The 25,842-nt window shown below is 42.2% G+C and overlaps 4 protein-coding genes across 4 annotated transcripts; 3 read left to right on the top strand and 1 right to left on the bottom strand.

Moving 5' to 3' along the window:
* The first annotated feature begins 257 nt into the window (after positions 1–257).
* On the top strand, positions 258–4,513 carry LOC308385995 (leucine-rich repeat-containing protein 31-like). Its single transcript, XM_080865258.1, has 5 exons — positions 258–327; positions 1,091–1,193; positions 1,519–1,683; positions 1,864–2,019; positions 2,293–4,513. The coding sequence occupies exons 1-5, from the start codon at positions 310–312 to the stop codon at positions 2,748–2,750; spliced, it is 900 nt and encodes a 299-aa protein (XP_080721384.1). The 5' UTR covers positions 258–309; the 3' UTR covers positions 2,751–4,513.
* A 562-nt stretch (positions 4,514–5,075) lies between these two features.
* LOC308385888 (leukocyte elastase inhibitor-like) lies at positions 5,076–11,831 on the top strand (the record flags this gene model as incomplete). The annotated part of the gene is made up of 5 exons (XM_080865082.1): positions 5,076–5,081; positions 7,689–7,848; positions 9,730–9,986; positions 10,253–10,289; positions 10,945–11,831. 5 exons carry the CDS (start codon positions 5,076–5,078, stop codon positions 11,169–11,171), a joined length of 687 nt encoding a protein of 228 aa, XP_080721208.1. The 3' UTR covers positions 11,172–11,831.
* LOC308386014 (serpin B6-like) lies at positions 10,325–10,937 on the top strand. Its single transcript, XM_080865289.1, has 2 exons — positions 10,325–10,565; positions 10,637–10,937. The coding sequence occupies exons 1-2, from the start codon at positions 10,485–10,487 to the stop codon at positions 10,847–10,849; spliced, it is 294 nt and encodes a 97-aa protein (XP_080721415.1). The 5' UTR covers positions 10,325–10,484; the 3' UTR covers positions 10,850–10,937.
* A 171-nt stretch (positions 11,832–12,002) lies between the features above and the next one.
* Positions 12,003–12,911, bottom strand: LOC308386415 (transcription factor 7-like). The gene is made up of 3 exons (XM_080865920.1): positions 12,809–12,911; positions 12,566–12,673; positions 12,003–12,428 (listed from the first exon to the last, which is right to left on the bottom strand). The coding sequence occupies exons 1-3, from the start codon at positions 12,896–12,898 to the stop codon at positions 12,294–12,296; spliced, it is 333 nt and encodes a 110-aa protein (XP_080722046.1). The 5' UTR covers positions 12,899–12,911; the 3' UTR covers positions 12,003–12,293.
* Positions 12,912–25,842: the final 12,931 nt, after the last annotated feature.

The raw sequence follows: 25,842 nt of genomic DNA, 5'->3' as shown, positions 1-25,842 counted from the left end.
GCTGTCCTGTAGCACAATAACTGTGTACTGCATACTGTCAAAAGCATTCAGTCGGCTGCTTTAACACAAATATGACCTTGAGTCACATCTCAGTCTTAATCCAGACTTTTGTATGATAGTATAATATAATAGTCAGCCCACCCTTCGCAGCTATAACTGCTTCCACTCTTCTGGGAAAGCTTTCCACAAGGTTTAGGTGTGTTTATGGGAATTTTTTGACTATTCTTCCAGAGGTGCATTTGTGGTGTCAGACACTGACGTTGGAGGAGAAGGCCTGGCTCACAGTTGCTGCTCTAATTCATCCCAAAGATGTTCTATCAGGTTGAGGTCAGGACTCTGTGCAGGCTAGTCCAGTTCTTCTACACCAAACTCACTCATCCATGTCTTTATGGACCTTGTATTGTGCACTGGTGCCCAGCCATGTGCACACATGCCCACACTTTACACTTGGCACAGTGCAGTCAGACAAGTACTTCTGGCAACCACCAAACCCTGACACATCCATCGGATTGCCAGTCAGAGAAGTGTGATTCGTCACTCCAGTAAACACATCTCCACTGCTTTAGAGTCCAGTGTTGAGATGCTTAAATCACTCCATCTGACGCTTTGCATTGTGTTTGTCAGTGTAAGGCTGGGATGCAGCTGCTCAGCCATGGAAACCAATGAAGTTTGGACATCTGTAACAACAGCAGACTGCAGATATTGGTGACTTAAGTGCACTATGAGCCTTAGCATCAGCTGACTAGCTGTCATTTCCAATTACTTCCACTTTGTTATAATATCACTAACAGCTGACTATGGAATATTTAATAGCGAGGAAATTTCATGACTGGACTTGTTGCACTGGTGCATCCTATCACATTACCATGCTGGAATTCATTCAGTTCCTGAGAGCGACTCGTCCTTTCACACATGTTTGTAGAAGTAGTCTGCATGCCTAGGTGCTTGATTTAATACACCTGTGTCCATGGAAGTGATTGGAACACATTAATTGAATGATTTGGATGTGTTAGGGAATACTTTTGGCAACATAGTGTATGCCTGACCTTACAAACTCTATGATTATAACAGTCATTTTCACTGTTTTCAGAACACAAGTTATGGTTGGAGATATCATGACCGCCACCCCACCATACAGATGTTTTGGGAGGTATTTGATGAACTAACTGAAGAGCAGAGGAAAGATTTCCTTCGTAAGTACTTGCTGAAGCCTCCATTATGATATGTTACTGAAATCACACTGTATCATATAAAACATTAGATTTTTCTGCGCTTTACCAAGATACATTAGAGAGCAGCATTGTTCTGATTAATATACTGTAAAGCTGCTTCTAGCTGGTGGACTGAGCCGCCTCACCTTTCACCTGGCTCACGTCACACACCTGGAGAGACTCGACCTCCACCTGTGTTGCCTCACGCGAGATGATCTAGAGGCTCTGAGTCAGTTGCTACCAATCTCACACGCCGGACACTAATCGCATGCTCGCTGCAGCAGTCATGTGACTCGTTGTTTTTCAGTCCAGGTGCTGCCCTCTCTCACTGCACTGACCGAGCTTGATGTGTCATCCAATAAGGAAGTGGGAGGTGTGGTCCACCTGCTGGTCTCCGCCCTCCCTGCGACACAAATGAGGAGGCTGCCATTCAACAGCTGCTACATGAGCAACGAGTCCTTCACTGCTCTGGGTAACACACACACACACACACACACACACACACACACACACACACACACACACACACACACACACACACACACACACACACACTTGTTTATTTATAGAAGTTTTCCTTCAAGTCATTCTCCCTGAATACCTCTTCCACCCTCTAGCCTGAAATGGTGAAAACTTTGTGTTTATGCATCAGCCCTGGCGGTGTCCTATCTGCGCACGGTGGATATTTCCTGGTGTAAAGTGGTTGGCGGTCACTTGGCGCTCCTGCTGGATGCTCTGCAGCCATCAGTCGTCAGCGAGCTCCGTCTTTGCAGCTGCGAGCTCACCACTGATGACATGCAACATCTGGGTAACTAACACACAATGACATTATACTTTTTCTTTTTTGGTCTGTAGTGGATCATTAGGCTGCATAAATGTATATTAAGACAAGTAAAGCCTGAAGGAAATTGATATTTCTTTCATTTATTTCATGCTGCCAGCATCTGTAGCTGTCGTATAAAACAAAACAATGAAACTATTCGGTGTTATTTTTGTCTCCATCAGAAACATTGTGAACAAAACAGTAAAGTGAACAGGCATAAAGTGATCAGTTATCAATGGGTCCTCTTCCTCTGTGCAGCTGCCGTGTGCAGACGGGGCTGTCTCTCCTCACTCCGTGCACTGGATCTGTCCTACAACAGCTTGGTGGGAGACAACGGTTGGTGCAGTCTGTTTGCAGCAGGTGGTCTGGGCTCTCTGGAAGACGTGGATGTCAGTTTGCGACCTTCAACCTCTGCTCCGTGCTCAGCCTGGCTGCCCGCTCTGCTCCGAGCTCTGCCTCAAATGCCGGCGCTGGCTCGACTGGCCATGCAGAGGTGGACAGCTGACTGTCAGGAGAGAGAGCAGCTCAGGTACTGTCTGAAAAAGAGGAGCGTCCTGCTGGAAAGGGATCCAGATTTACAAGACACATCATCAGCATGTAAAGGGAACAGTCAGGAGAGCCTAGAAGAGAGTCAGCCTGAGGAGATTGGAGCGGACCGCACTGGAATTTACTGTCAAAGAGCGACCCACTTTGTTGCTTTATTATTATTTTTTTAAGTCTCTGTTACCACAAGAAGGTCAGTGTTGACGTCAGCTGCATCACGTCTGATGTAAACTGTGTCACACGTGATGGTTTCAGGGAATACTGGGAACTTACAGAGTTAAGCACAGCTGGTGTGGGTTATCATATTTGTCGTCTCTCACCTTGGCTGCAGGGTCTGGGTCTTTCCAATGCAGCAGTCCTAACACTTGAGACACACATGCCGAGAAGTGGGGATACCTGGAAATGGACAAAGGCTTTCAGCAGAGTTTTAAAGCAGCTATTCAGGAAAAGAGCTGTGAATTATCTGCATACCTTGTTAGGTAATCAGCTATTTTGGGGTTCTTTAACAAATCAACCAAAAGGTCGACTGAGTATTTTCTCGTCAGAGTACCTTCACCGTTCACGATGATGTTGAGCACAAGCTGGAGCGTTTGATGGATGTTCTTTGCATCAAAGAGCTACGAGGAAATCCCAGAGATTAGAGACAGGATATTATGTGAATCAGCATGAATGTTGTTTGTTGTTCAACAGATAAAAACAAGAAGAGAAAATAGAAACAAAGTAAAAAAGGAACAATTGTTTCTGCCGTTAAGAAAAAAAAATTGAGTCATGGCAGAGACCTGCAGAAGTCTTGAGTCTCATTTGATGACATTTTGTCAGATTGCCTTGTAATTTAAAAAAAACAAAACTGTTTTTTGAGCAAAAGTTCTCCAGGTTTTTTTGGAGTTCTTTCAAAGTTTTCTTATTTTTGGACGTTAGCTGCTTTTTCACTCTTTTTCAGTCCAGTCTGTGCATCTGAACATTTACAGAAAGATTTCTTTGTTTCGTCTTTAGACACTTTGTTAAACGCAGATCCCAGCAGAGTTCGCCTACCTTCTCTCCAACCTTCTCAGGTTTTGTGGATATTATACATGGTTATGCTGAGGATATGTCGGCTACTTTCCACTGGAAATGCCTTTTGGTTAAACTGTCAGCGAGGAATTTGCACTGTTACATTTTTATATAACTTTAATGCAAAAAAAACAGCTGCTTGTTTAAGTGAAAATACACTGATGGGGTTTTTTTCTATTCATGAACAGGAGTGTGATCAGTTTAATAAAAGAAAAAATAACCATAACCAAGATATGAGGGGAAATCTTGGACAAATACAAGCAGACTGGAGCAGCCAGCGTTCAAAACACCGACGTTCAAGGTAACAGAAGGTTCCCGAGCCACATCCACCCAGCTGGTTTCTGTGTTTCTTGTGTATTTGTGTACACTGTGACTTCATGGCTGTCTTGGGCTCCAGCTCTTGTTTTGGTGTCTCATTAATTTGATTTAATGTCCTGCTTAGTGATAACATCACTCTTGGCCTCCCTGCACTGGCTTCCAATTGAATTTAGGATTCATTTTCAAGTTCTTTTATTGGTTTTTAAATCTTTAAATGGTCTGGCACCTGCTGAAGCCCTATGTCCCCACTCGTTCGCTCCGGTCAGCTGAGCAGCTGTTGCTCTCAGTCCCCAAATCACGGCTGAAACTGAGAGGAGACCGAGCGTTCTCTATCGTGGCTCCTAAGCTTTGGAATAATCTTCCTCTTCACATTAGGCAATCGACATCAGTGCTGGTTTTTAAATCCAGATTGAAAAAGCATTTTTATTCACTGGCTTTTGACTCAGTGGTTGACTGACTTGTATTTTATTGTTTTTCGCTATGTTTATTATTGTATCGTATTTATTATTCTTATGGTATCTATTATGTTTCTATTGTTCAGCAGTTTGGTCAGCCTTGTGTGTTTTTAAAGTGCTATATAAATAAACAATGATGATGATGATGAACATAGTAACGTGTGTTGGGTTGCTCTGTCTTCAGACTCACTGTCAGACTGATTAGACAGTGAGTCTGAAGGTGAGAGTCCTCACTGCCCACGCCTGTCTTTGGGTCTGACCAACACCGTTTCCTGTGTGTCATTCCCCCCTCGCCTTCCCCCCATCCGTCCTGTCTGCACTGACCTCTCCAATAAAGACAAAAGGCCTCATTTTCTGAAACTCTTCCTATCCCATCACCTTGCGAAGAATCACTTCACCATGTTGATTAATAAGGACGGTGGGAATGGTTTGAAGTCTCGTCACAGAAAATGTGCCAAAGGCAAAGAATCTGAGCTTGAAATAAAATGAAATGAAAGATCAGCCCCACACAGGGGTTAAATTCAGATGGAAACTCTTATCACACAAAGAGAACAAGCGAATAAATATATCTGAGTGTGGCCCCTCGACTGTCACAGTGTAGCTGACATTTGATCTTATCATGTGTTAAAGCTATTTTAATTACTGAAGAGAACCAGTGTCAAACTCAGCCCAAGTATGGTTGTACGTTAATCCTTAAAGCAACAACGTTTTTAAAGTTGCAGCGTCATTTTTACACCACACCTAAAATCCCACTAATCGTCCGGGCTCTTCACCCTATGACCACACGCTGGGGTATCTAACACCACATGACCCAAATGGAAACTATGTCAGCTGAAAGAAACCCATCGAAATGTGCAACACTTAAAACTTTGCCTGATTGGAGCATGGCTTCAAATACAGCCCTGAAAACAGACAGGCGGTCGTTGGCATTTCGTTACAAAGTTTCCTTGTTCAAAACTTGGTGCCTGATATTGAAGAAATGCGACCAGGGTGAGTAATGCCATATTAACCCAAATACTGTCACTATGACATGTGTCTCACAGACCAAATGTAAGTCGACACTCATGTTCTCTAGTTCAAGCAGAAATGATGTGGATCGATTCAAATTCCTGAGCCTGGATGATTTCAGCTGGAAACAAACCAACTCTGCTTCTTCTTCAGATAATTCAATTCAATTCAATTTTATTTATATAGCGCCAAATCACAACAAAAGTCACCTCAAGGCGCTTCATAGATACAGAGAAAAACCCAACAATCATATGACCCCCTATGAGCAAGCACTTTGGCGACAGTGGGAAGTAAAAACTCCCCTTTAACAGGAAGAAACCTCCAGCAGAACCAGGCTCAGGGAGGGGCGGGACCATCTGCTGCGACCAGTTGGGGTGAGAGAAGGAAAACAGGATAAAAGACCTGCTGTGGAAGAGAGACAGAGGTTAATAACAGATATGATTCAATGCAGAGAGGTCTATTAATGCATAGTGAGTGAGAAAGGTGACTGGAAAGGAAAAACTCAATGCATCATGGGAATCCCCGGCAACTATGCAAGTTGTAAACAGTTGTAGGATTAAAGATTATTGAATGTACAGAATGATTATTTACACAGAGCTATACAGTAGTGCAGTTAAGATAAGTGAGGGTGTAGATAGTTTCTACAGAGGGTATATAAAGTGCTAGTGGTTGTGAGTGGTGGTTCACTCCATGTTATTATTGTGTGTTTGAGGGTACAGTTGTCCATTGTGGGGGTGTGTATGTTCAGTGCATGAGTTTAACGTGGGTCAGATGTCAGGAGGCAGAGTTCAGGAGTCTGACAGCTGTGGGGAAGTAGCTGTTCCGGTACCTGGTGGTCTTAGTCCGGAGGCTCCTGTGGCGCCTCCCAGAGGGCAGGAGGGTGAAGAGTCCATGTGATGGGTGACTGGGGTCTTTGATGATTTTCCCAGCCCTTTTCAGACACCGCTTCCTGTAGATGTCCTTTATGGCAGGAAGTGGTGCTCCGGCGATGCGCTGGGCAGTTTTCACGACCCTCTGCAACGCCTTCCGGTCCGAGGCAGAGCAGTTCCCGTACCAGACTGTTATACAGTTGGTCAGGATGCTCTCGATGGTGCAGCGATAGAAGTTCACCAGGATGTCTGAGGACAGGTGGTTCTTCCTCAGAGTCCTCAAGAAGAAGAGGCGCTGGTGAGCCTTCTTGACCAGCTTGGAGCAGTTGGTCGTCCAGGTGAGATCCTCGGAGATGTGGACTCCCAGGAACTTGAAGCTGCTCACACGCTCCACAGCCGTCCCCTTAATGTGGATGGGTGGATGTGGGTCAGCATTCCTCCTGTAGTCCACGATGAGCTCCTTGGTCTTCTCGGTGTTAAGCAGCAGGTTGTTTGTGTCGCACCACTCAGCCAGACGATCCACCTCCTCCCTGTAGGCGGCCTCATCGTTGTCACTGATGAGGCCAATCACCGTGGTGTCATCTGCAAACTTAATGATGGTGTTGGAACCATCAGCAGGTCTGCAGTCGTGGGTGAAGAGGGAGTAGAGGAAAGGGCTCATCACACAACCTTGTGGTACACCGGTGTTCATTGTGATGGTAGATGAGCAGCGGTTATCCAGCCGGACATGTTGGGGGCGGTTGGTCAGGAAGTCCAGTAACCATTTGCAGATGAGGGAACTGATGCCCAGGTCTGTCAGTTTCCTGATGAGTTGTGAGGGGTGGATTGTATTGAATGCTGAACTGAAGTCTATAAACAGCATTCTGGCGTAGGTGTTGTTGTTGTCCAGGTGTGAGAGGACAGAGTGCAGTGCGATGGAGACTGCATCCTCTGTGCTCCTGTTCTGGCGGTATGCAAATTGGTGGGGGTCCAGGGTGGGGGGGAGACAGGATTTGAAGTGTGCTAGGACCAGCTGCTCTAAGCACTTAGCTATTTACAGTTCATAACAAGAGACAAGGCACCATTTCTCTCCTTTGTGTTCCAGTCATCACAGCAGATTAAACTTTTAAAATATTTGCAAATAGTATAAAGAAATATATAAAGAAGTAAAACAGTAATTTATTAATACTTAGAAATACTAAAACTTACATTTGTCAGCAAAAACTGCTGCCATCTGAACCGAAACGTTACAAACCAGCTTACCCACAATCTGTGTATTTTTCTATGCTGGCTACTTAAATTGGCATCCAACAAGCTATTTGCTTTAATCTTTTATTAGACAAAGGCTGACTGGTTAGTTCAAGCTTCAACTGCATCCAAAGGACTGAAAATGTTTTAACACAGTGACTGAACTTGATTGAAGTCTCCGTAGTTTGTTGAATCTGTTTCGAGTGACTTATTTTCACAATTCCAGGAATTTTTAAAAGGCACCAAAAAGCATTACAACGCTGAGCTCGAGTCTGTGGACTTCAAAGGAAATGCAGAGGAGGCCAGGGTCCACATCAACAGCTGGGTGGAGAAGCAGACACAAGGTAAGCATAATGTAACTTTAAATGATCTCCACTGTAAATCCTTGGGGATCAGTTGTGTTGTGTTCAGTTGAGACATTATTACCGGATTGTCCACCGTCCACATTATTTTCTGTTTCCAGTTCTTCCAGTCTAATTTCTATTCAGTATTAAGCAGCACTATCTCTGGGTTTTACTGTTTGGTTTCATGCTATTAATAAAACCATCACAGCAGTATGTTGCTGTAAATAGCAGGCCAATTCTTCTATTCTTATTATATTATGTGATGGGTACTTCTACTTTGATCACTTGTGTCTTTAACATATTTTTATTTTTCAGGCCCATTTAGGATTGGCTGCTATTGATTCTATATCTTTATATTATCTTAAGTGCAGCAGGAAATTCATTCATTGTTTTTATAAAAGCGCGATACAAATACAGGCCATTTATAAATCTACCATCTATAATAATAGGATACAAGGACTTTCTATGAGGGTTATAGGACTGTGGTGCCACCTGCTGGAAATGAGACAATCTTAATCCCATTATTTTTGTAGGAGCCATTTTTGGGTTGATACCTCATGTTGCCGCTAGAGGTAACCTTTTTAAGTTTTTTCTTTTTTTTTTAAACTTTATTTAACAAACAATGAGTATACAACATACGAACAGATGAAGTATACAAAACAACAGAACATGAACACAAAAAGCCAAGAGTAAAAGAAAAAGGTAACAATTATAAGAATACACATACATGTATTGTTTTGAGAGCCTTTGTGTTGGTGGAGTCTGATATTGATTGTATGTACATTTCCACATCCTTAAAATAATGACAGAAATATGGTGTTTTGTTAGTAAACTTACATTTATGGATAAAAAATGTAGCTAAAAGTATGAACAAATTCATCATAAAAAACATTTCTCATACTTCTTGGGGAACTTAAACAAACAGAATAAAACATTTTCCCATCGTAAAGAAAACTCCCTTAAAATATGGACAATAACAAACCTGCTAAATTCCTTCCAGAATCTCTGTGTAAAAGAACAGTACCAAAAAAGATGCGTCACAGTTTCTGGATGATCCCCACAGAAAGTACAATTAGTATTTATGTCCCTTTTAAATTTGACCATGTAGTGACTGGCTGGATAACATTTATGTAGAATTTTAAATGAGACTTCTTTCACCTTATTTACAATCAAATATTTATGGGGGACCATCCAGACTGTCTTCCACTTGATATCTGGAACATATCGGTTCCAATAAGATGTTATATATGGGAGAGAGACGATATCTTCTTGGAATAAACTACGTATTCTCTTATTGCTGTTACCAAGTTCCTGTGAAAAGCAGATTTTTCCTATTGGTGACTCAGCTGGATCAGGGAGAGTGACTGAGGTAGATATTGAGCTGTCAGTGTTTTTATATAACATTAAAGTCCCTGAGGGTGTGGCACCAAGCACCACTGAGGATTCCACCTTTTTAAGTTTCTGTATGGTAGGTTTATGTAAGGTATTTAAGGTGGACGCACGTAATCAGCGTCAGGTGTGTTGTTAATCATAAGAAGGCAAAACGTTTGTGACCGCTGCGCTTTTATCTTAAAATGTTTGGAACAAAGACCAAAAAGGACAAGATAAGTACTGCTGGAGTTATTGGACTGTTTAATTAATTCATGCATACCAGAAGCATCGCGTCACCCCCGCTAACAACCACCTCAGTGGCTTCAAGCCTACGCTTGAATTTTTGTTTTTTGTTCCCTGTTATACTGATCATAAAGCTTTTTCCCCCTTTTTTAAAATAAAAACCATCTTGCTGTTGCCCTGTTTTCTGATTTTATAGCTGAAGATGTTGTACAGTAACTAGTGCATCTTTGGTAATAGTTAATAGTTTTCATAAATTCTTTTTACCAGATAAAATCAAGGACTTGCTAAGCCAGGATGCAGTGGGTAGCCTGACGAAGCTGGTTCTCGTGAATGCCATTTACTTCAAGGGCAGCTGGAACACGCAGTTTAAGGAGGAGAAGACTGCTGATGTGCATTTTCGACTGAACAAGGTAACAGTGCAGAAAGGCAGCATAGGATGGTGCAGTTATACTTTGATCTGTCATACTACAAACGAGCTGTGGACTTTGCTGAATGAGAACATAAAGCCTGGAGCTCTGAGGGGATAAAATCGTGCTTTTAGGACGATCACTTTCCAACTTTATGCAGTTATGCAATGCAGTTTATTATTCATGTAATATCCAATAAGTTCTCAAATAAATCTCAAACAACAGCACAACACAAACTTCGGCTAACAAGAACAAATTGTGTTGTGACGTGTGCTCTACATCCAAATCCACTCAATGGCTGGAATAAAACCATGACAGAACTTTTTGAGATCATTTTGAGACTAAACACAAAAAACATTTCTCTTGTCTCCCCTATTTTTCAGAACGACACTAAGCCGGTGAAGATGATGCAGCAGAAAAGTAAATTTCCTTTTGCGACTATTCCTGAGGCCAACTGCAAGGTAACATCCATCACTTTCAGCTTATTACAGGATTTCACCAGCATGATCTAAAACTTGTCTTTTACAAATATCAGCCTAAATTTCTAGATTAGGAAGTCAGATCATCTTTGATGGAGTAATAAATAAAAACAATGTTTCTGGACAGATTCTTGAGATGCCGTATAAAGGAAATGACCTCAGCATGCTCATATTCCTGCCTAATGACATAGAAGATGATACCACAGGCTTGGAAAAGGTAAGATGCACTTACCAGTACTTTAATGTCCAGTTTCAATCAGACAAGCTAGTGACACTGTATCCACACAGCTGGAGAAGGAGCTGACCTATCAGAACTTTGTGGACTGGACTCGCCCAGACATGATGAGCCCCAACGAGGTTGATGTCAAGCTCCCTCGATTTAAGATGGAGGAGAAGTATGACTTGGAGAAAATCCTGACCAACATGGGAATGGAGAACGCTTTTGACATCTACAAGAGAGACTTCTCTGGTGAGAAATATTGCACCAATGAGACACACTGAATCAATTATACAGTTATATTGAGAGCACAAAAACTGCAAAACATCATCTGGTAAAGAAAAAAACACAACTGATTTCTGGGCTCTTCATCTACTAGGAATGTCTCCAGCAAATGACCTGATAGTGTCCAAAGTTGTTCACAAGGCTTTGGTGGATGTAAATGAAGAAGGAACTGAGGCTGCTGCTGCCACTGGGGTTGACATGGAAGTCCGCTCTATAACGATTCCCGCTGAGTTTGTTGCCGACCATCCCTTCATCTTCTTCATCCGACATAAACCCACCAAGAGCATTCTCTTTGTGGGCCGGTACTGCTCACCCGAGTAAACACGAGCTGACATTGACATGAATTAAACATAAAACATTATATACAGTATAAGATTTTGTAAGGTAAACCTAGTTCATACAAATGAAGTAAAGAAAAGTTATTAAAACAAAACGTGCCTTGCTGTTTATTCTTTCAGTGTCCCACAGTAGCACATTTCCTGCTAGGAAAATGTCAGAAGTCACATCATTTCTGTAAATTGGGAAGTAACTGTAATACATCAAGTCACCTCTGTCTCTTGTTACCAGGACTTTTTAAAATGAATGGTACAACATGGAAAGAGGCCCTACACAAGAGTTTAGCTTTGAGCTCAATATGCGATGATCCTTTCAGCCATGACATCTCTGACATGGGAAACCAGGGAATTTGATTAGAAAATGGTGAAGGATTTTCTTTTCAGTTAGAAACTGGATTTGTGTAACATGGTGGTGAAAAGCCCCCAAAGAAAGCAGCATATGATCAGTCGCTATATTGCATTTAATACAAACGTCCTTCGTGTATCCTTTGAATACAGAACAGATCATTTCTGATATCTATGAGTAAACCCAACGAGCACGTGTCCCAAAAGACCCCACAGTGTTTTTATCTGGCTTTTCCCTGACAGTTAGTGGACACTGACAGATGTGTGCTGAATATGAAAGGAAACAAAAGAACTAAAGAAGGTTTGCAGGGTTAAAAACAAGAACTACATGAAGGTTGTTTCATCCTGCTGTAACTTATGACAGAAGCATCTTTTGTTTGTTTTTTCATTTATTTACACAAAGACAGATGTTGAAATAACAGGAGTAACAGTTTAATTCAATTGAAATCGGTCCAATCGTCTATAGTGAAATTATTGTTTTTCATTAGTTGGCAAAAGATGGGGGTTGTTGACGGCAATTCAGTGAATGCAACAGGGGAGGACGCCAGTTTGGATGGAGGGGAATCAGCAGGACAGATGAGATTTTGTTTAGGAGTCGAGTAGTTGTGTGAATGAGGAGAGGAGAGCACATTAGACTGCTGAGAGACGGGGAGGTAGTCAAGCACTGACCACATGTCTTCTTGGATTTCAGCAAAACAGATGGGCTCATCTCGGTCTTGGAATAATTCAACTCGGGGTTGAACTGATGCAGTTTGAGAGGCATCTACAGGAGAGGCAGGGGTGGGTGAGGGCTGCTGAGACTGCGCAGTGATGGGGAGGGGGTCGAGCTCTTCCAGCACTGACAGCAGTTCTTCCTCACTGTCTGCGACAAAGGCTTCCTCTGTCTGGAACTGAAGGGCTGCAACAGGGGAGTCCAATGAGGAAAACAAACACAGAGTTTTCATTAGCTGATACAAACTCTGTGCAGTGACTGTTTCATCATTCAGTGCAGTGATGCACACATGTAGGAACTGCATGTTGGCACTTTGGACATACATAGTTTTCTTTGGTCGACCAGGCTGGATGCTCTTTGGCATGATTCTGTCTTTCTGTTTCAGCCTGCTTGAAATATCTGGCTTTCTGGTCGTTTGAAAGCGACTTCCACTGTGGACAGAAGATCATAAGAACACACTGTGAGCACTGCTACTACACATAACTACAGGACAGCTGGGACACATGCAAAAACATGAGCAGACAACATTAACAGATGCATAAATGTATGCAGAGTTACACACTTACTCTCTGTCCCACCACTGCATTTACGGCTGCACTTCCAGGGATGTTGAGTTCAGCAATGACCTTTGGCCTCTGCTCTTTGAGATAGAGCATGAAGGCATTTGGCAGCTTCGTGACGTATGGCCCATCTTCATCCTGAATGTGTTCACTGACAGGTGTTGCCAGCTGTGGTGGCTTGTCTCGCGCTCAAAGAGGACAAAATAGAGAACAATACAGTGTTCAGCTGCCTGGCTGTGCTTTACACACAGCCCTGCTCTGGTACACACACTATGCCGGCCTTTGTACACTCTCTCCATCTAATGATAGAGAGGAAGGATACATTCACTACTTCTAGCCTCCACTATTCAAATTGAGTATTTTCACAGTGTCCTAAAAGCTTCCTGAAAAGCCTTTACACTATTTTCCAAAACGCTGCATCCAGAGCACAGTCAGGGACTGGAAGGAGAGAGTATATTTCCCCCATATGGACTTCTCTCTTCATTGGCTCCCAATTAAATCCCAAATAAAAATCCAAATACTTGCCCTCACACACACAAGGTCTTGAATAATCACCCCCAATTTTGTCTACAAGATCTCACAGTGCCATATCATCCCAACAGAGTGCTTTGCTCTCAGACTGCTGGCTTCCGAGGGGATTTAAAAGTACAATGGAAGGCAGAGCCATCACTTTTCAGGCCCCTCTCTGTGGAACCAGCTCCCACTTTGTATTCGGGACACAGACACTTGCTCTCATTTTTTAATTAAGCGTGAAACCTTTTTGCCAAAGTCCAATAACTTGAGAGAGGAGCCAAAGACGTCCTCGTCCCAGATTCGTCCCAAGACAGATTCACACCTATTCGCACCTTGTCTGCTGTGACCTGAAGAACTCGCGTGACCATTGCGACTCTCAAGGTGCTAAAAATCACACAAGAGTTTAAATGCGTGAGAGGCCACACTTGAGTAGCAAAGAAGCTTAGCTGATGAGATTAAATGTGCAGTTGCATGAGAGCACTAGTCTTTTTAGTGATCTACCTTTTGACCAGTTTAGAACCTGACAAGCGAGTAATCACAATGCCCACCTTGTTAATTGTCCTGAAAGCTTCATAAGCCGGACAATGACTCAGTGATGTTGCAGTTTTTCACAGCGATGGTGGTATAGTGGCGAGCATAGCTGCCTTCCAAGCAGTTGACCCGGGTTCAATTCCCGGCCATCGCAGTTGCTTCTCGCAGTGCTGTTCAAGCATGTGGGCTGCGTACTGTTTTACAGTAAAAACGTTCTCCGCTCTTTCTGCAAAGGCTTACAATGTCAGGCCAGGTGCATTCTTCATCGGCCTCGCTGCTACCGTTTGCTGTGGAAAGACACTGTTCACACAGGCTTTGAGTTCTCATCACTTCATACATATACCTTCTTACATGAAACTGTGATTGGACACGCTACTTCTTCATAAAGACACCCAGTCCCACTTTAAATATTGTGCTGAATGTTTGGAATGAAGATAACATTTTACTAACCATGTACTGATCAGCTCTTTGCGGTGGCAAAATCATCAGCTGTGTGTGTTACTGTTCATGCAAACAAGCAAGCTAATGTCAGCCAGCTAGCTTCAACCGCAGCTGTGCTGCACCGATCTCACGGAACTGCAAAACCACAAGCTTTCTCACCAAAGTCATGCAGCTACCGCATTTACAATCCAGCGTGGCCGTTGTTGTGCACATCCTACTTGAAAGACGTGTGGCGTAGGACTTGGAAGACGTATGTCTTTCAAGTATGTAGCTCCAAAACCAAATGTGGTTGTTGTGGCTGAGCGGTCAAGGCGATGGACTCGAAATCTATTGGGGTCTCCCCGCACAGGTTCGAATCCTGTCGACAACGGTCAGCTGTTTTGCGGCAGTCCAGACGTTGATTTGAGAAGAAGCCACGGCATGGAGATCACCTGAGAAGGTGCCAGGAGAAAGAGCCAGGCCTTTGCTTGTGAAAATAGAGCACGCAGAAGCAATGGACCCAGCTATGTCCTGACAAAATTAGGCACATATTCAGTAAACATGGCATCCTTCAATTGCTCTCTTAGCCACCCCAGACGTGTAGTCATCCAGGATCCTGTCTGAGTACCGCCAATGACTGATGCGTCTGACAAATGCTGATTGCTTTGCAAGAGGATCGGGATTGGAGGGACAGCGGATTTCACCGGGAATGGGACAACAGCAGAAATAGCTTCAAACATCAAACATTACTGCATGAAAAGCACAAAGAGTGGACACATTTCATTGTTTGGAACACTGCTTTTCACTTCAGCTCTTTGCATGTAAAAACTTTGCTCTTCTCCACAGCTGGCTGACGGACACGCAAAAGTGCAAGCAAGAGTGGCCACAGACCCACTATGCCGGCCTTTGTACACTCTCTCCATCCAATGATAGAGAGGAAGGATACATTCACTACTTCTAGCCTCCACTATTCAAATTCAGTATTTTCACAGCGTCCTAAAAGCTTCCTGAAAAGCCTTTACACTATTTTCCAAAACGCTGCTGTGCTGCCCCTTTAATCCTCCTCAGTTCCCTCAGTTTGAGATCCTTCCTGGGCTTGGTGTCATGGTACTCCAAGTTTTGCCAAACTTTGCAACTGTTGTAGCCCCTATGTGTGGCTGTGCTAACGACAAGAACACTTTCACATGGACTTCAGGTGCACAAGCGAGCTTTGAAGAAGTAAAAAAACTCCTGGTGAATAGTCCTGCACTGGCACTGTTTGACCCTGCCTTGCGTGTTGTGATCTCTACTGATGCAAGTGACTATGGGCTTGGTGCTGTATTTGCTCAAGTGCAACCTGATGGCACAGAAAAACCTGTGGCGTTTGCTACCTGCACACTGCCTGCAACAGATCAAAAGTACTCAACTGTTGAAAAAGAAGCTTATGCTTGTGTGTGGGCTGCAGAGAAATGGAGAACGTATTTGTGGGGCCGACGTTTCACTCTGCGGACAGACCACCAAGCTCTGACAACGCTGCTGAGCACCAAAGGGTTTAATAGGGTTGGCATGCGCATCGCCCGCTGGTCTGCCCACCTCCTGTGTTTTGACTATGATGTTATTTACCGCCCAGGTTCTCAGAACTATACAGCTGACTGTCTCTCTCGCCTGCCCCTGCCCGTTTCTTCCCATTCCACATCAGATTCAGATCATGAAATGGTAGCCCAAGTTTTTGCTGCCATGTCCTCACTTCCAGTTGCGGACTTTGACTCTGCCTGTTCAACTTGCCCTGAACTGGTTGCTTTGCGTTCACAAATACAAAGTGGCTGGCCTGCCTCAATCAAAGCACTTGATGTCACGCTTGCACCTTACTACAAAATCCGTAATGAACTCTCAACCCTAAGTGATTATGTTCTCAGAGGCTCAAGGCTCATTGCACCACTTTCAGTGAGACCTAAACTGATTGCACTGGCACATGAAAGTCACCATTGTGCGCACAAAACAAAGATTAAGAGATCTCTACTGGTGGCCAAAAATGGACTCACAAGTTCAGTCTGCCATAACCTCATGCCTCCTTTGCCAGTCCAGTGACAAAACTGCACATACTAATCCTGCTCCTCTCCAACCCGTCCCACTGCCTGATGGACCGTGGAAAAAACTTGGTCTTGACATTGTTGGGCCTTTTGATACTGCAATACCTGCTTGTAGATACGTCATAACATTGACTGACTACTACTCCAAATGGCCTGAGCTTGCCTTTTCACCTTATGCTACTACTGATGATGTCATTCAGTTCCTCTCATCTGTCTTTAGTCGTCATGGCAACCCAGAGAACATCATAACTGACAATGGTGCACAGTTCACCTCTGTAATGTTCACCTCATTCCTCCAGAATAGAGGCATCTCCCACAGCAGAACATCTGTCTACTACCCAGCTGCAAACGGAGCAATCGAACAGTTTCATCGTGCCCTCCGCACCTGTATCCAGACATCAATCCAGCAGTCGAAACCATGGAAGGCGACTGTGCTGGATTGGCTTCAAGTTTACTGTGCAACACCGCATGCAACTACTTCCCTCTACTTCCCTCTCCCTAAGAACTCCTGTGTGGCAGGAAGATGCGTACTATACTGGATGTACTCCCTTTGCCTCCTGCTGTGTCTCCACTGGATACGTTGCACGTCACTCAGTTCAGAAATATCAGTTGAAAATGCAACGTTACACTGATGGTAGGCGTCACGCACGGAAACCTTCTTTTCTACCAGGAGAGAGTGTGAGGATAAGGAAACCCCACCATGTTCCCAAAGGACATCCCAGATTTACCCCTCCTGTAACAGTAACAAAAGCCAAAGGCTTGAATGCCTTCTTGCTGAGTGATGGAAAGAGTTGGAATGCCACTCATCTAGCACGCTGTCGCCCAGTGACTGAAAAGAACGCCGACACTGCTAGGCTGCACCACACTCAGACTGGCTCACCTACTGCCAGAAGACTGCCACGCATCAAGTACAAGCCTCGCTGGCACAAAGACTATATTGTAGCATAATAGGTTGCTTCCTCTCTGTGCAGGGGGATGACTGAAGGGATCACCTTGCTAATTCTTGCTGTCCAAACTGGCCTCATTGAGCTGCAGGTCATCCACAGAGCCTTCCTCCTCTCTATCATCCTCTTTATTGTTGTTGCTTCCATCCTGCAGTCCATGCTGGAGACAGCTGAGTCCTAGCCCTGGGAGCATCTAGAGGCAATTAAGATAATATACCAAAGACTTTTTTCATGTGTTTATTTTTAAGAAAACTCTGTGTCCCACTGTTTGTTTTATTTTTTACTGATCATAAACAACCAGAGGTGTGGACTCGAGTCACATGACTTGGACTCGAGTCAGACTCGAGTCATTAATTTTATGACTTTAGACTTGACTTGAAAAAATGTTCTAAGACTTGTGACTTGACTTGGACTTTTACACCAATGACCTGGGACTTGAATTGGACTTGAACCGGTTTACTTGAAAAGACTTGATATTTCACCCCAAATATAAAATTTAACATACATATTATATAGAGATTGAAAATGTGACGTCATTCAGGGGTAAAACCGCAAAGGATTCTGGGAACTCGTGGCAAGAGGTACTAGCGCACGCAGGCTTTCAATTGAAATCACAGCGATAAAAAAGAAACACAAAAATGGCAAGAAGCTGTTGTATTATTAACTGCAATAGCCGGTCGCATGACAGCCACGGGAAGCCGACGGGTAAAGAGATCGGTTGTTATCGGATTACGTTGTTGAAGAGAAATTGTTCGAGCCATGTTTCCGAAGTAACAAAGAGGCGACGGGTGGCCTGGATTGCAGCCATTCAAAGACCAAATATAACGTCCCAGAACACTCCAGCTCACAGGTTAGTCTGCTCCAAGCATTTACACAAAGGTCAGTCTGCTGTTGTAGTTAATGCGTCATTTTCATAACATAATTGGTGATATAGGTTACAAGCAAGTCTGGCGCTGAACAGAAATTGTCGCTCCTTTGTTTGTTGTGCATAAATAGTGAATTGTCCTGACACAATATTGCGTTTCGCTTCTGTTATTTTGGTACATTGACAAAAACATATACTTTTATTCACAGGATAAAACAGGTTTTTTGTATCACTAATTGTCCAGTACGATTACAGCATACAGTATTATTGTCACTGCTACATTTCTGTAACGCGTACCAGAAATTATTTCCACTGCTAATTAATTACCGTTGAGCTCAAAGGTCCTATTAATAAACGGTTAACGATTGTGTATTTATGACGACAATTTGTGAGACTGGTAAACTTATGATATGTACGATGGTCTTTCGTTCTACACGGTGCATTTCAAGGTCCTGCACCCATCCGTCGGTAAACTGTACCTGGGCTTGTTGCAGTGACCTGAAGTTACTATCGTGCCAAACTAGGTATCCCCGACAGAATTTGTTTCCCCTGCGTCGGGAGCACACGCTGGACTGTCCAAATCACGGACAAACAGTATCCCACATTGTTGATTTTTAGTTTACAAACACTTCTTATAATGACTGACTACTCCTGACATTTTTGAGATCTTAGCTCTTTATACAACGAAGTTATAGTGGGATACAAATAATATCAGGCTGGTCCTGCCACAATTTGTTCCCCCTGTGTAAATCACGGACAAACAGTATCCCACATTGCTGATTTTTCGTTCACAAACACTTCTTATTATGACGCATTTCTCCTGAAACTTTGGAGGATTTAGCTCTTTATATAATAAAGTTACAGGAGAATAAAAATAGTTATTAGCCAAAATGTTTATGGTTTATTAAAATAATCCCATCTGATACCCCGTGAGCAATAAATATATAATTTTCTGTTGTAACCCTCAAACTGAATGGTAATGTAACGATACTAATTTTTCACAAAATGAAAACATCAGTACTTCCTGCATGCTCCCAGCACAGGGGAAACAAATTCTGTCGGGGATACCTACTTTGGCACGACACCGGTCCTACAACCGCATCCAAGAATAACATGCAGCTTATCTCAGAACTGTCGGTGAAAATTATCCTTGGAGCTAGGTTTAATTGAGCTGCATTTTAAAGAGGTGCAATTTCACAATTTGTGTGAAAATTGTCATGTGTTGAGAAAAACACAGATTTAAAAATTACATGGTCTAATATTTACATTTAGCATAACTGCAACATTATTTTTTCATTTTTTTCTTTTTAAAGACTCGAAAGGACTTGAAATTCAAAATTTCAGACTTGTGACTTTACTCGGACTTTTACACCAGTGACTTGAGACTCGACTCTGACTTGCCTGACATTACTTGAGACTCTACTTGAGACTTGAGGATAAAGACTTGAGACTTACTTGAGACTTGCAAAACAATGACTTGGTCCCACCTCTGGCTTTATCAAGTTTCATTTTCAGCGCTGTGTATTTTTCCTGCACGTCTTCAAGCTTGCAGTCCGTTTGTTTCTGTTTAATTTCTTGTTGCTTTTGTTCTTGAAGCAACTCTTTATTTTTGTTCAGTGTTTTATCAAGCTTTACCTGAAGCGCTTTGTATTTTTCCTCCATGCCTTGGAGTTTGCACTGCTTCATGTCCTGTTGTTGTTTTTCTTGGAGGAGTTCTTAATTTTTTTTGCAGAGCTTCATTAAGCTTGATTTGCAAGCCTTTGTTGTGTTTCTCCATGTCCTGGAGCTTGAAATCCATTTCCTTCTGTTTTATCTCCTGTAGCCTTTTTTCTTGAAGAAACTCTTCATTTGTGTGCGGTCTTTCATCAAGCTTTACTTGCAGCTCCTGATTCTTTTTGTCCTTCAGCACTAGTTTTTCTAGTGCTTTATCAAGCTTTGCTTGGAGCTCAAAGTTTCTTCCCTGTCTAGGAGTTCCATTTCTTTCAACTTTTGAATATCTTCCTTTTCTAGAAGCTGGTTGAATGATTTGTCTACTTGATCAGGAAGTTGAATTTTGTCTTCCTGATCACAAAGAGGAGAGTTGGGCTTTACTGTTTTTTTCTGTTTTCTCTGAGACATGTTTGAATCTGTAAACTGTCACTCTGTTTATATCTGAATTAACTAATTTCAAGAAACTGTTGCAATTACCTGGACTGCCTCAGCCCAGGTGATGTAACATTAGCAGACAGAGGGTTTGATGTTGCAGAATCTTTGGAGCTGTACCATGCTGAACTGAAGAGCCCAGCTTTCACCAAAAGGAAGAACTAACTGGGCCCTAGATTGCCCAATCAAATCTCTTAATGCCACCTGCCCTCTCCTACATTAACTGTGGGCTCACCTTGTAGAACAGAGTTGAGTGTGGAAGAAATGGCAAAAATATGGAGCTGAAAAGCTGAGAGAGAAAAAGAAATGATAAATAAATCAATGTGTCAAATTAACTGACATGTTAGCTGGTAGAGTGCCCACTGCATTATATATATATCATCTCTTTTTTATAATAAATAATCAAAAACTTTATTTAAACTAAGATTTTAAAAAATATGTGCAGTGATTGATGTGCTCTCAGACATGTGCTTCAATCCACACACAAATACAAAACAATCTGACCACACGTACAACTGTTTCACAAACTCTATAAAGCATTCACACTCCAATGGATGCATCAGAAAGCAGCTTGGGATTACAATCTTGTCCAAGGATATTTCGCCTGCAGACTGGAGCAGCCAGGGATCAAACCAGAAAACTTTCTGATCAAAAGCTGACTTGTGCTAAATGCTGAACGGCAGCCAACCCATTTTAGCCATTTAATGAATGTGCCATTTAATCTTGGCTGCAGCCAAGATTAAATGGCACATTCATTAATTACAGAGTTACGGATTGTTACATGGAACTCAAAAGAAATAATGAACCCATCTCGTGTCCTGTGTCTTCTATAGCTGTCTGTACTTTTACCTCCAAAGTTCATCAGCAAACATGTTTGCAGGCCTCTAATTATCAGGCTGTACTCAAGCGCTTGAATTCAACCTAAAAGCTGTGCTGTCATACAGAACCAAGTACCCTCCGCGGAAACTATAGCTAATGTCACAACTGGATCTGATGAGACAGCTATGATTTCTGGACTTGAAGTAAATAATCCTGAATCAATTTATACAACATCAGTTTGTTTGTTTTGCTTTCATAACAAATAGTTTGAGCCATATACAAATACAGAAGTGACAAATGGAAACATATTTACAATCCAAAGTCAGACTAACAGTTTTCAGTAGCACAGTCTTTTATTTACAGTCTGCTTCTCCTGGTGGTAAACCTCTATCACATGTTTGGATTAAAAATTAGGCCTATATAGCTGCTGGTTCCAGTTTAAGCAATATGTTAAAAATACTAAATTCTTCATTGATTTGAGCTGTGGGGTTTGCTATACACTGGCAGAAAATTGTAGAGTAAATGGTGAAAACGAACAAACCAAATAACAAGATCCTTGAATTCCATCTTTTTTATTAACAGAAACTCCAACAAATTTGTGCCCAATTGATGATGTTTGGGACATGAAAAGTCCAGTCCAGCAGGTGGCGGTAATGCGCCTTAAAGCTTTAACCGCCAAAAAATACAAGAGCAGAAGAAGAAGAAGCCGAGTTCCCGCTTTATGGCGTTTTTCTCTCCGATTATTGTCAAGACTGATTTAAAGGTAAGCACCGAGCTAATATTAATCCGAGTCTAGTTAATCTTGAGTTTAGCTCCTGAATGAGGCTTTCTGTTGCTCTCCTCGGTGTCTCTTCTCAAGTTTTTGTGAACAAGTTGGAAAAAAAATCTGACTAAATTGACTCAAGCTGCTTTAAACTAATTTACAGAAAGATATCAGCAAAAGGTTGTGAAACACAGAGAAGAAAAGAATTTTATTAGAAGAAAGCTTTTAAATGAGCTCATTGTAATCAGAGTTTCTGTTGTTTTATTAGTCTGTTATTAAGGCTACTTAGCATCTCTGTGGCACCTGCACAGCTTATGAATGCAGCTTGCTAACTAAGCTAGCTAGCGCCACCCTTCTTCCATATAAGGTCACTTCCGGCTCCAAAAGACCCAACATGTTGGCGGTAAAAGTGCTATAATGAAATACATTTATGAGAAATGTAAAAATAAATGTGTTCCAGGCTAAAACACAGCTGCCTTTATCAGCGCAAAGTTGTGATGAGGCTTACTCAGATGATGGCTCAGATTTCTACACCCACTCGGATATACAGATGAAATCAAGACAAGTACATCAATACAAAAATTCACACGATTGTTCAAAAAATAATAAATTGCATGAATATAGGAAATCTTCCTCTCAGTGACTGAGTTGTCTCATTGTGTCCTCATTTTTTATAAATCAAGGCCTGAGTAACCCAACCTTAAGTGTTCATTAAGGTTTTTGTCACATAGATAGAAAATAAACTCAGAGATTAAGCGGCTGTTATAAACAGAGTGATTAGTTTATGTAAAAAATGTAGTTTGTTGTTGTTCTGGTTTACGTGCTGAAAATGGTTTTATTTGTGTATGTTCAATGTGTTAGACTTGTACATAGTTAAATATATGATCAAATAATGTTGAATCCTGGATATGGATTTGTAAGCAATGAAATTTGAAATAAGGGGGTAGGAACAAGAAAACTTCATCCTACTCCTTTTCGAGCACACACATTCTGTAGACATAGATATTTACATGAAAACTTGATGATTTTTAAGTTTTGTTATTTTTATTTTTTTCTGTTGTTATTTCAATTATATTTGCATGTTTGAAATAAATTTTATCTATCTATCTATCTATCTATCTATCTATCTATCTATCTATCTATCATTTCTCACGGCACACGTATATTGTCGGGTTTTTTCTTGGCCAGGGCATATTTTAAAGAGGAATTGCTCTCCTGGTACTGGTGTGCCATACTGCTGAATTTGGTATCGGTGCTCAAACCTTTTGTGTTTGTTTCAAACAAGTTGTCCACCCAGGGAAGCTAAAATGTGTTCTGTGTGTTCTCAGATGAACATATGAGACACTTTGACTCTTCAGTGCAGTGTGGAGCTTAACAAAGTTCTGTTTTGTGTCCCAGCTGATCAGGAGGAGGAGAAGAGTCTGACGGAGCAGCAGAGGAAATTTCAGCTACTTGGACTCAGCTCAGCCACTGCAGAGAAAACAATGAGCTCAACACAGAAGGTGACAGATACTAGTGTTAAGAAATACTCCATTAAAAGCTGAAGTACTGATATGTATATTTTATGCTAAACTAAGTGAACCTTGTGCAATATTAATGTAATGTAGAAATAATGTATACAATGTATACAATGCCTACATCTTAGACGGTGACGTTGCCTCTAAACATCAAAATGAGCAGGAAGATGTTAAAGTGGGATTCAGCAGGATTCAACCCTAAAATCAGCTGTAGTGGCTCAGTGTGGGGAAAAGGGTCACAGCTCACAATCATTTCTATTGAGAGCTCCAGTAGATTTTTTTTAATGTGCAGGCTGTGATCAGCTGACCTGCTGCTCTCTGTGAATTCAACCAGATGTCAGCAGATGTTTCATGAGTTGTCCTGGCTGATTTCCTTTCTCTACACTGACAGTACACTGTCTTTATATTAGACACTAAACTGTTGGTATGTGGGTGGAGCTCAGTGAATGAATGTCAGCATCATGAGCTTAAGTTTAAGTTAATCTCTGCTACACTTGATGTAATCTAACTCTGACATGAGCACCACAGTCACTGTGCACCAGTCACACACTGTTCTTTACTTAAATCCATCACATTACAGTAAACTTGCCTGCTTATCCTGCACTAACCTGCAGAGGATTTTGCTGCAGTCTTTACATCACATTGTGAGACAAACTGCACACAAACAGTTTGTGTGTTTACTGATGTTTGTTGGGCTGATAGAATTGCTGCATTTGAAATTACCTGCCACATAAAAAATATTACTCCATTTATTCTCGCTCGTCTTCTGTATTGCTAACTAGATGTTGAAATACCGCGACCGCAACTTATCAGCACCTGCAGTCGTTCAGGTTCTGGTGGTGTTTGGTGCCACACTCCACCTTCAGGTTTAAAACTAGTGTTAATGGAGGGAGTTTGAAGCTTCAGTTTGTTTAATGACTGCATTTCACTCACTGCCTCTGCTTGTATCTCTGTCACTGCAGGACCAACGTGGACCGAGAAGTCAGCGCTCTCAGGAGGCCGACAAACCTCACAGAAGCAAGAGAGAGAAAAAAAACACCTGTGACAAGTGTGGGAAGGATTTTACCTGGAAGTTTAAACTAAAACAACATCAGCTCATCCACACTGGAGAGAGACCGTTCAGCTGTGACTTGTGTGGAAAGTCGTTTTCCTGGAAGAATTCCCTGAAAACACACCAAGTCGTCCACAGTGGAGTTAAAGCTTACAGCTGTGATCAGTGTGGCAGAGCTTTTACTCACAGTAGCCACTTGCAGAGACATCTAGTTACCCACTCTGGAGTTAAGGCATACAGCTGTGACATCTGTGGAAAAACTTTCAGCCAGCTATGGTACCGAAATATACACCTACGCATTCACTCCGGAGAAGATGTGTACTGGTGTGATCAGTGTGGTAAATACTTTACAACAGACGCACAGTTACAACACCACATGTTTACCCACACTGAGGAGAGACCTTATCAATGTGACCTGTGTGAGAAGACTTTTAAAACTCCACAGTACCTGAGACAACACCAACAGATCCACACCAGAAAGAGACTCTACAAGTGCAGTTACTGTGAGGTTTGTATTTTTATTTTATTCTTGTAAGTTCAGTCTGACTGTTTGGAACAAGTCTGCTCATTAAATCGTGTTAGCATGTTAGCACTTCTACTGCACCGAAGAGTAGCTCTGAGCCATTATTCAGGTTTTCATTTCATTTAAGTGTAAGTCAGATGTTACTGTAATATTAAATAAGTATTGCTGTAGTATTATGGTGGTAGTATTGTAGTTATTGTAGCCCAGTAAACTGAGTGTGTTAATTGAAACAGTAAAATGTAATTGGACGTCTGCAGAGATGCTCTTTATTTCAGGCGACTTTCAGGATAAAAGTGTTGAAGGACTGACTTACACTGTCTTTGTGTCTTTGTTTAGAAGCAGAGCGACACAGATGGATCCACTTCTCAACCCTGTCATCGCTGTGGTGGTGGGAAAGACTTTCGTTGTGACATCTGTGGAAAAACTTTCAGTCAGCAAGCCGGCCTAAAAATGCATCAACGTAAACACACTGGAGACAAACTGAAATACTGCAAAGAATGTGGGAGAAGCTTCCCCACATCAGCTGAGTTAAAACGACATGAACTCTTTCACAGTGGGGTCAAAAAGCACCTCTGTGATCAGTGTGGGTCATCCTTCACCACTGCAGGTCACCTTAAAACACACAAACGAGTCCACACAGGAGCGAAACCATACAAGTGCAGACACTGTGACAAAAGCTTCTCACAGTCAGGTAATCGTAACGAGCATGAACGTACACACATGGAAGGAAACTACAGCTGTGAGCAGTGTGACAAGAGCTTCAGTAATCTCAGTTCATACTCTGCACACAAACGATCCCACGTTACTACTAAACTGTTTCACTGTTACCACTGTGCCAAAACATTCACTTCATCATCTGCTCTGTGCAAACATCAGCGCGATC

This window comes from Rhamphochromis sp. 'chilingali' (genome assembly GCF_963969265.1).
Source record: "Rhamphochromis sp. 'chilingali' genome assembly, chromosome: 18".
Lineage (NCBI taxonomy): Eukaryota > Metazoa > Chordata > Actinopteri > Cichliformes > Cichlidae > Rhamphochromis > Rhamphochromis sp. 'chilingali'.
Note: the sequence above shows the minus strand (reverse complement) of the source record. Positions and strands in the feature narration are given on the sequence as shown.

Coding starts and splice junctions, on each gene's coding strand:
- LOC308385995 (XM_080865258.1), top strand. Junction 1,684..1,863: donor CGAGTCCTTCACTGCTCTGG/GTAACACACACA, acceptor TTTATGCATCAG/CCCTGGCGGTGTCCTATCTG. Junction 2,020..2,292: donor TGATGACATGCAACATCTGG/GTAACTAACACA, acceptor TCCTCTGTGCAG/CTGCCGTGTGCAGACGGGGC.
- LOC308386014 (XM_080865289.1), top strand. CDS start 10,485: ATGCCGTATAAAGGAAATGACCTCAGCATGCTCATATTCCTGCCTAAT. Junction 10,566..10,636: donor ATACCACAGGCTTGGAAAAG/GTAAGATGCACT, acceptor GTATCCACACAG/CTGGAGAAGGAGCTGACCTA.
- LOC308386415 (XM_080865920.1), bottom strand. CDS start 12,898: ATGCTCTATCTCAAAGAGCAGAGGCCAAAGGTCATTGCTGAACTCAAC. Junction 12,674..12,808: donor ATGCAGTGGTGGGACAGAGA/GTAAGTGTGTAA, acceptor TTCTGTCCACAG/TGGAAGTCGCTTTCAAACGA. Junction 12,429..12,565: donor GGTCGACCAAAGAAAACTAT/GTATGTCCAAAG, acceptor CCCCTGTTGCAG/CCCTTCAGTTCCAGACAGAG.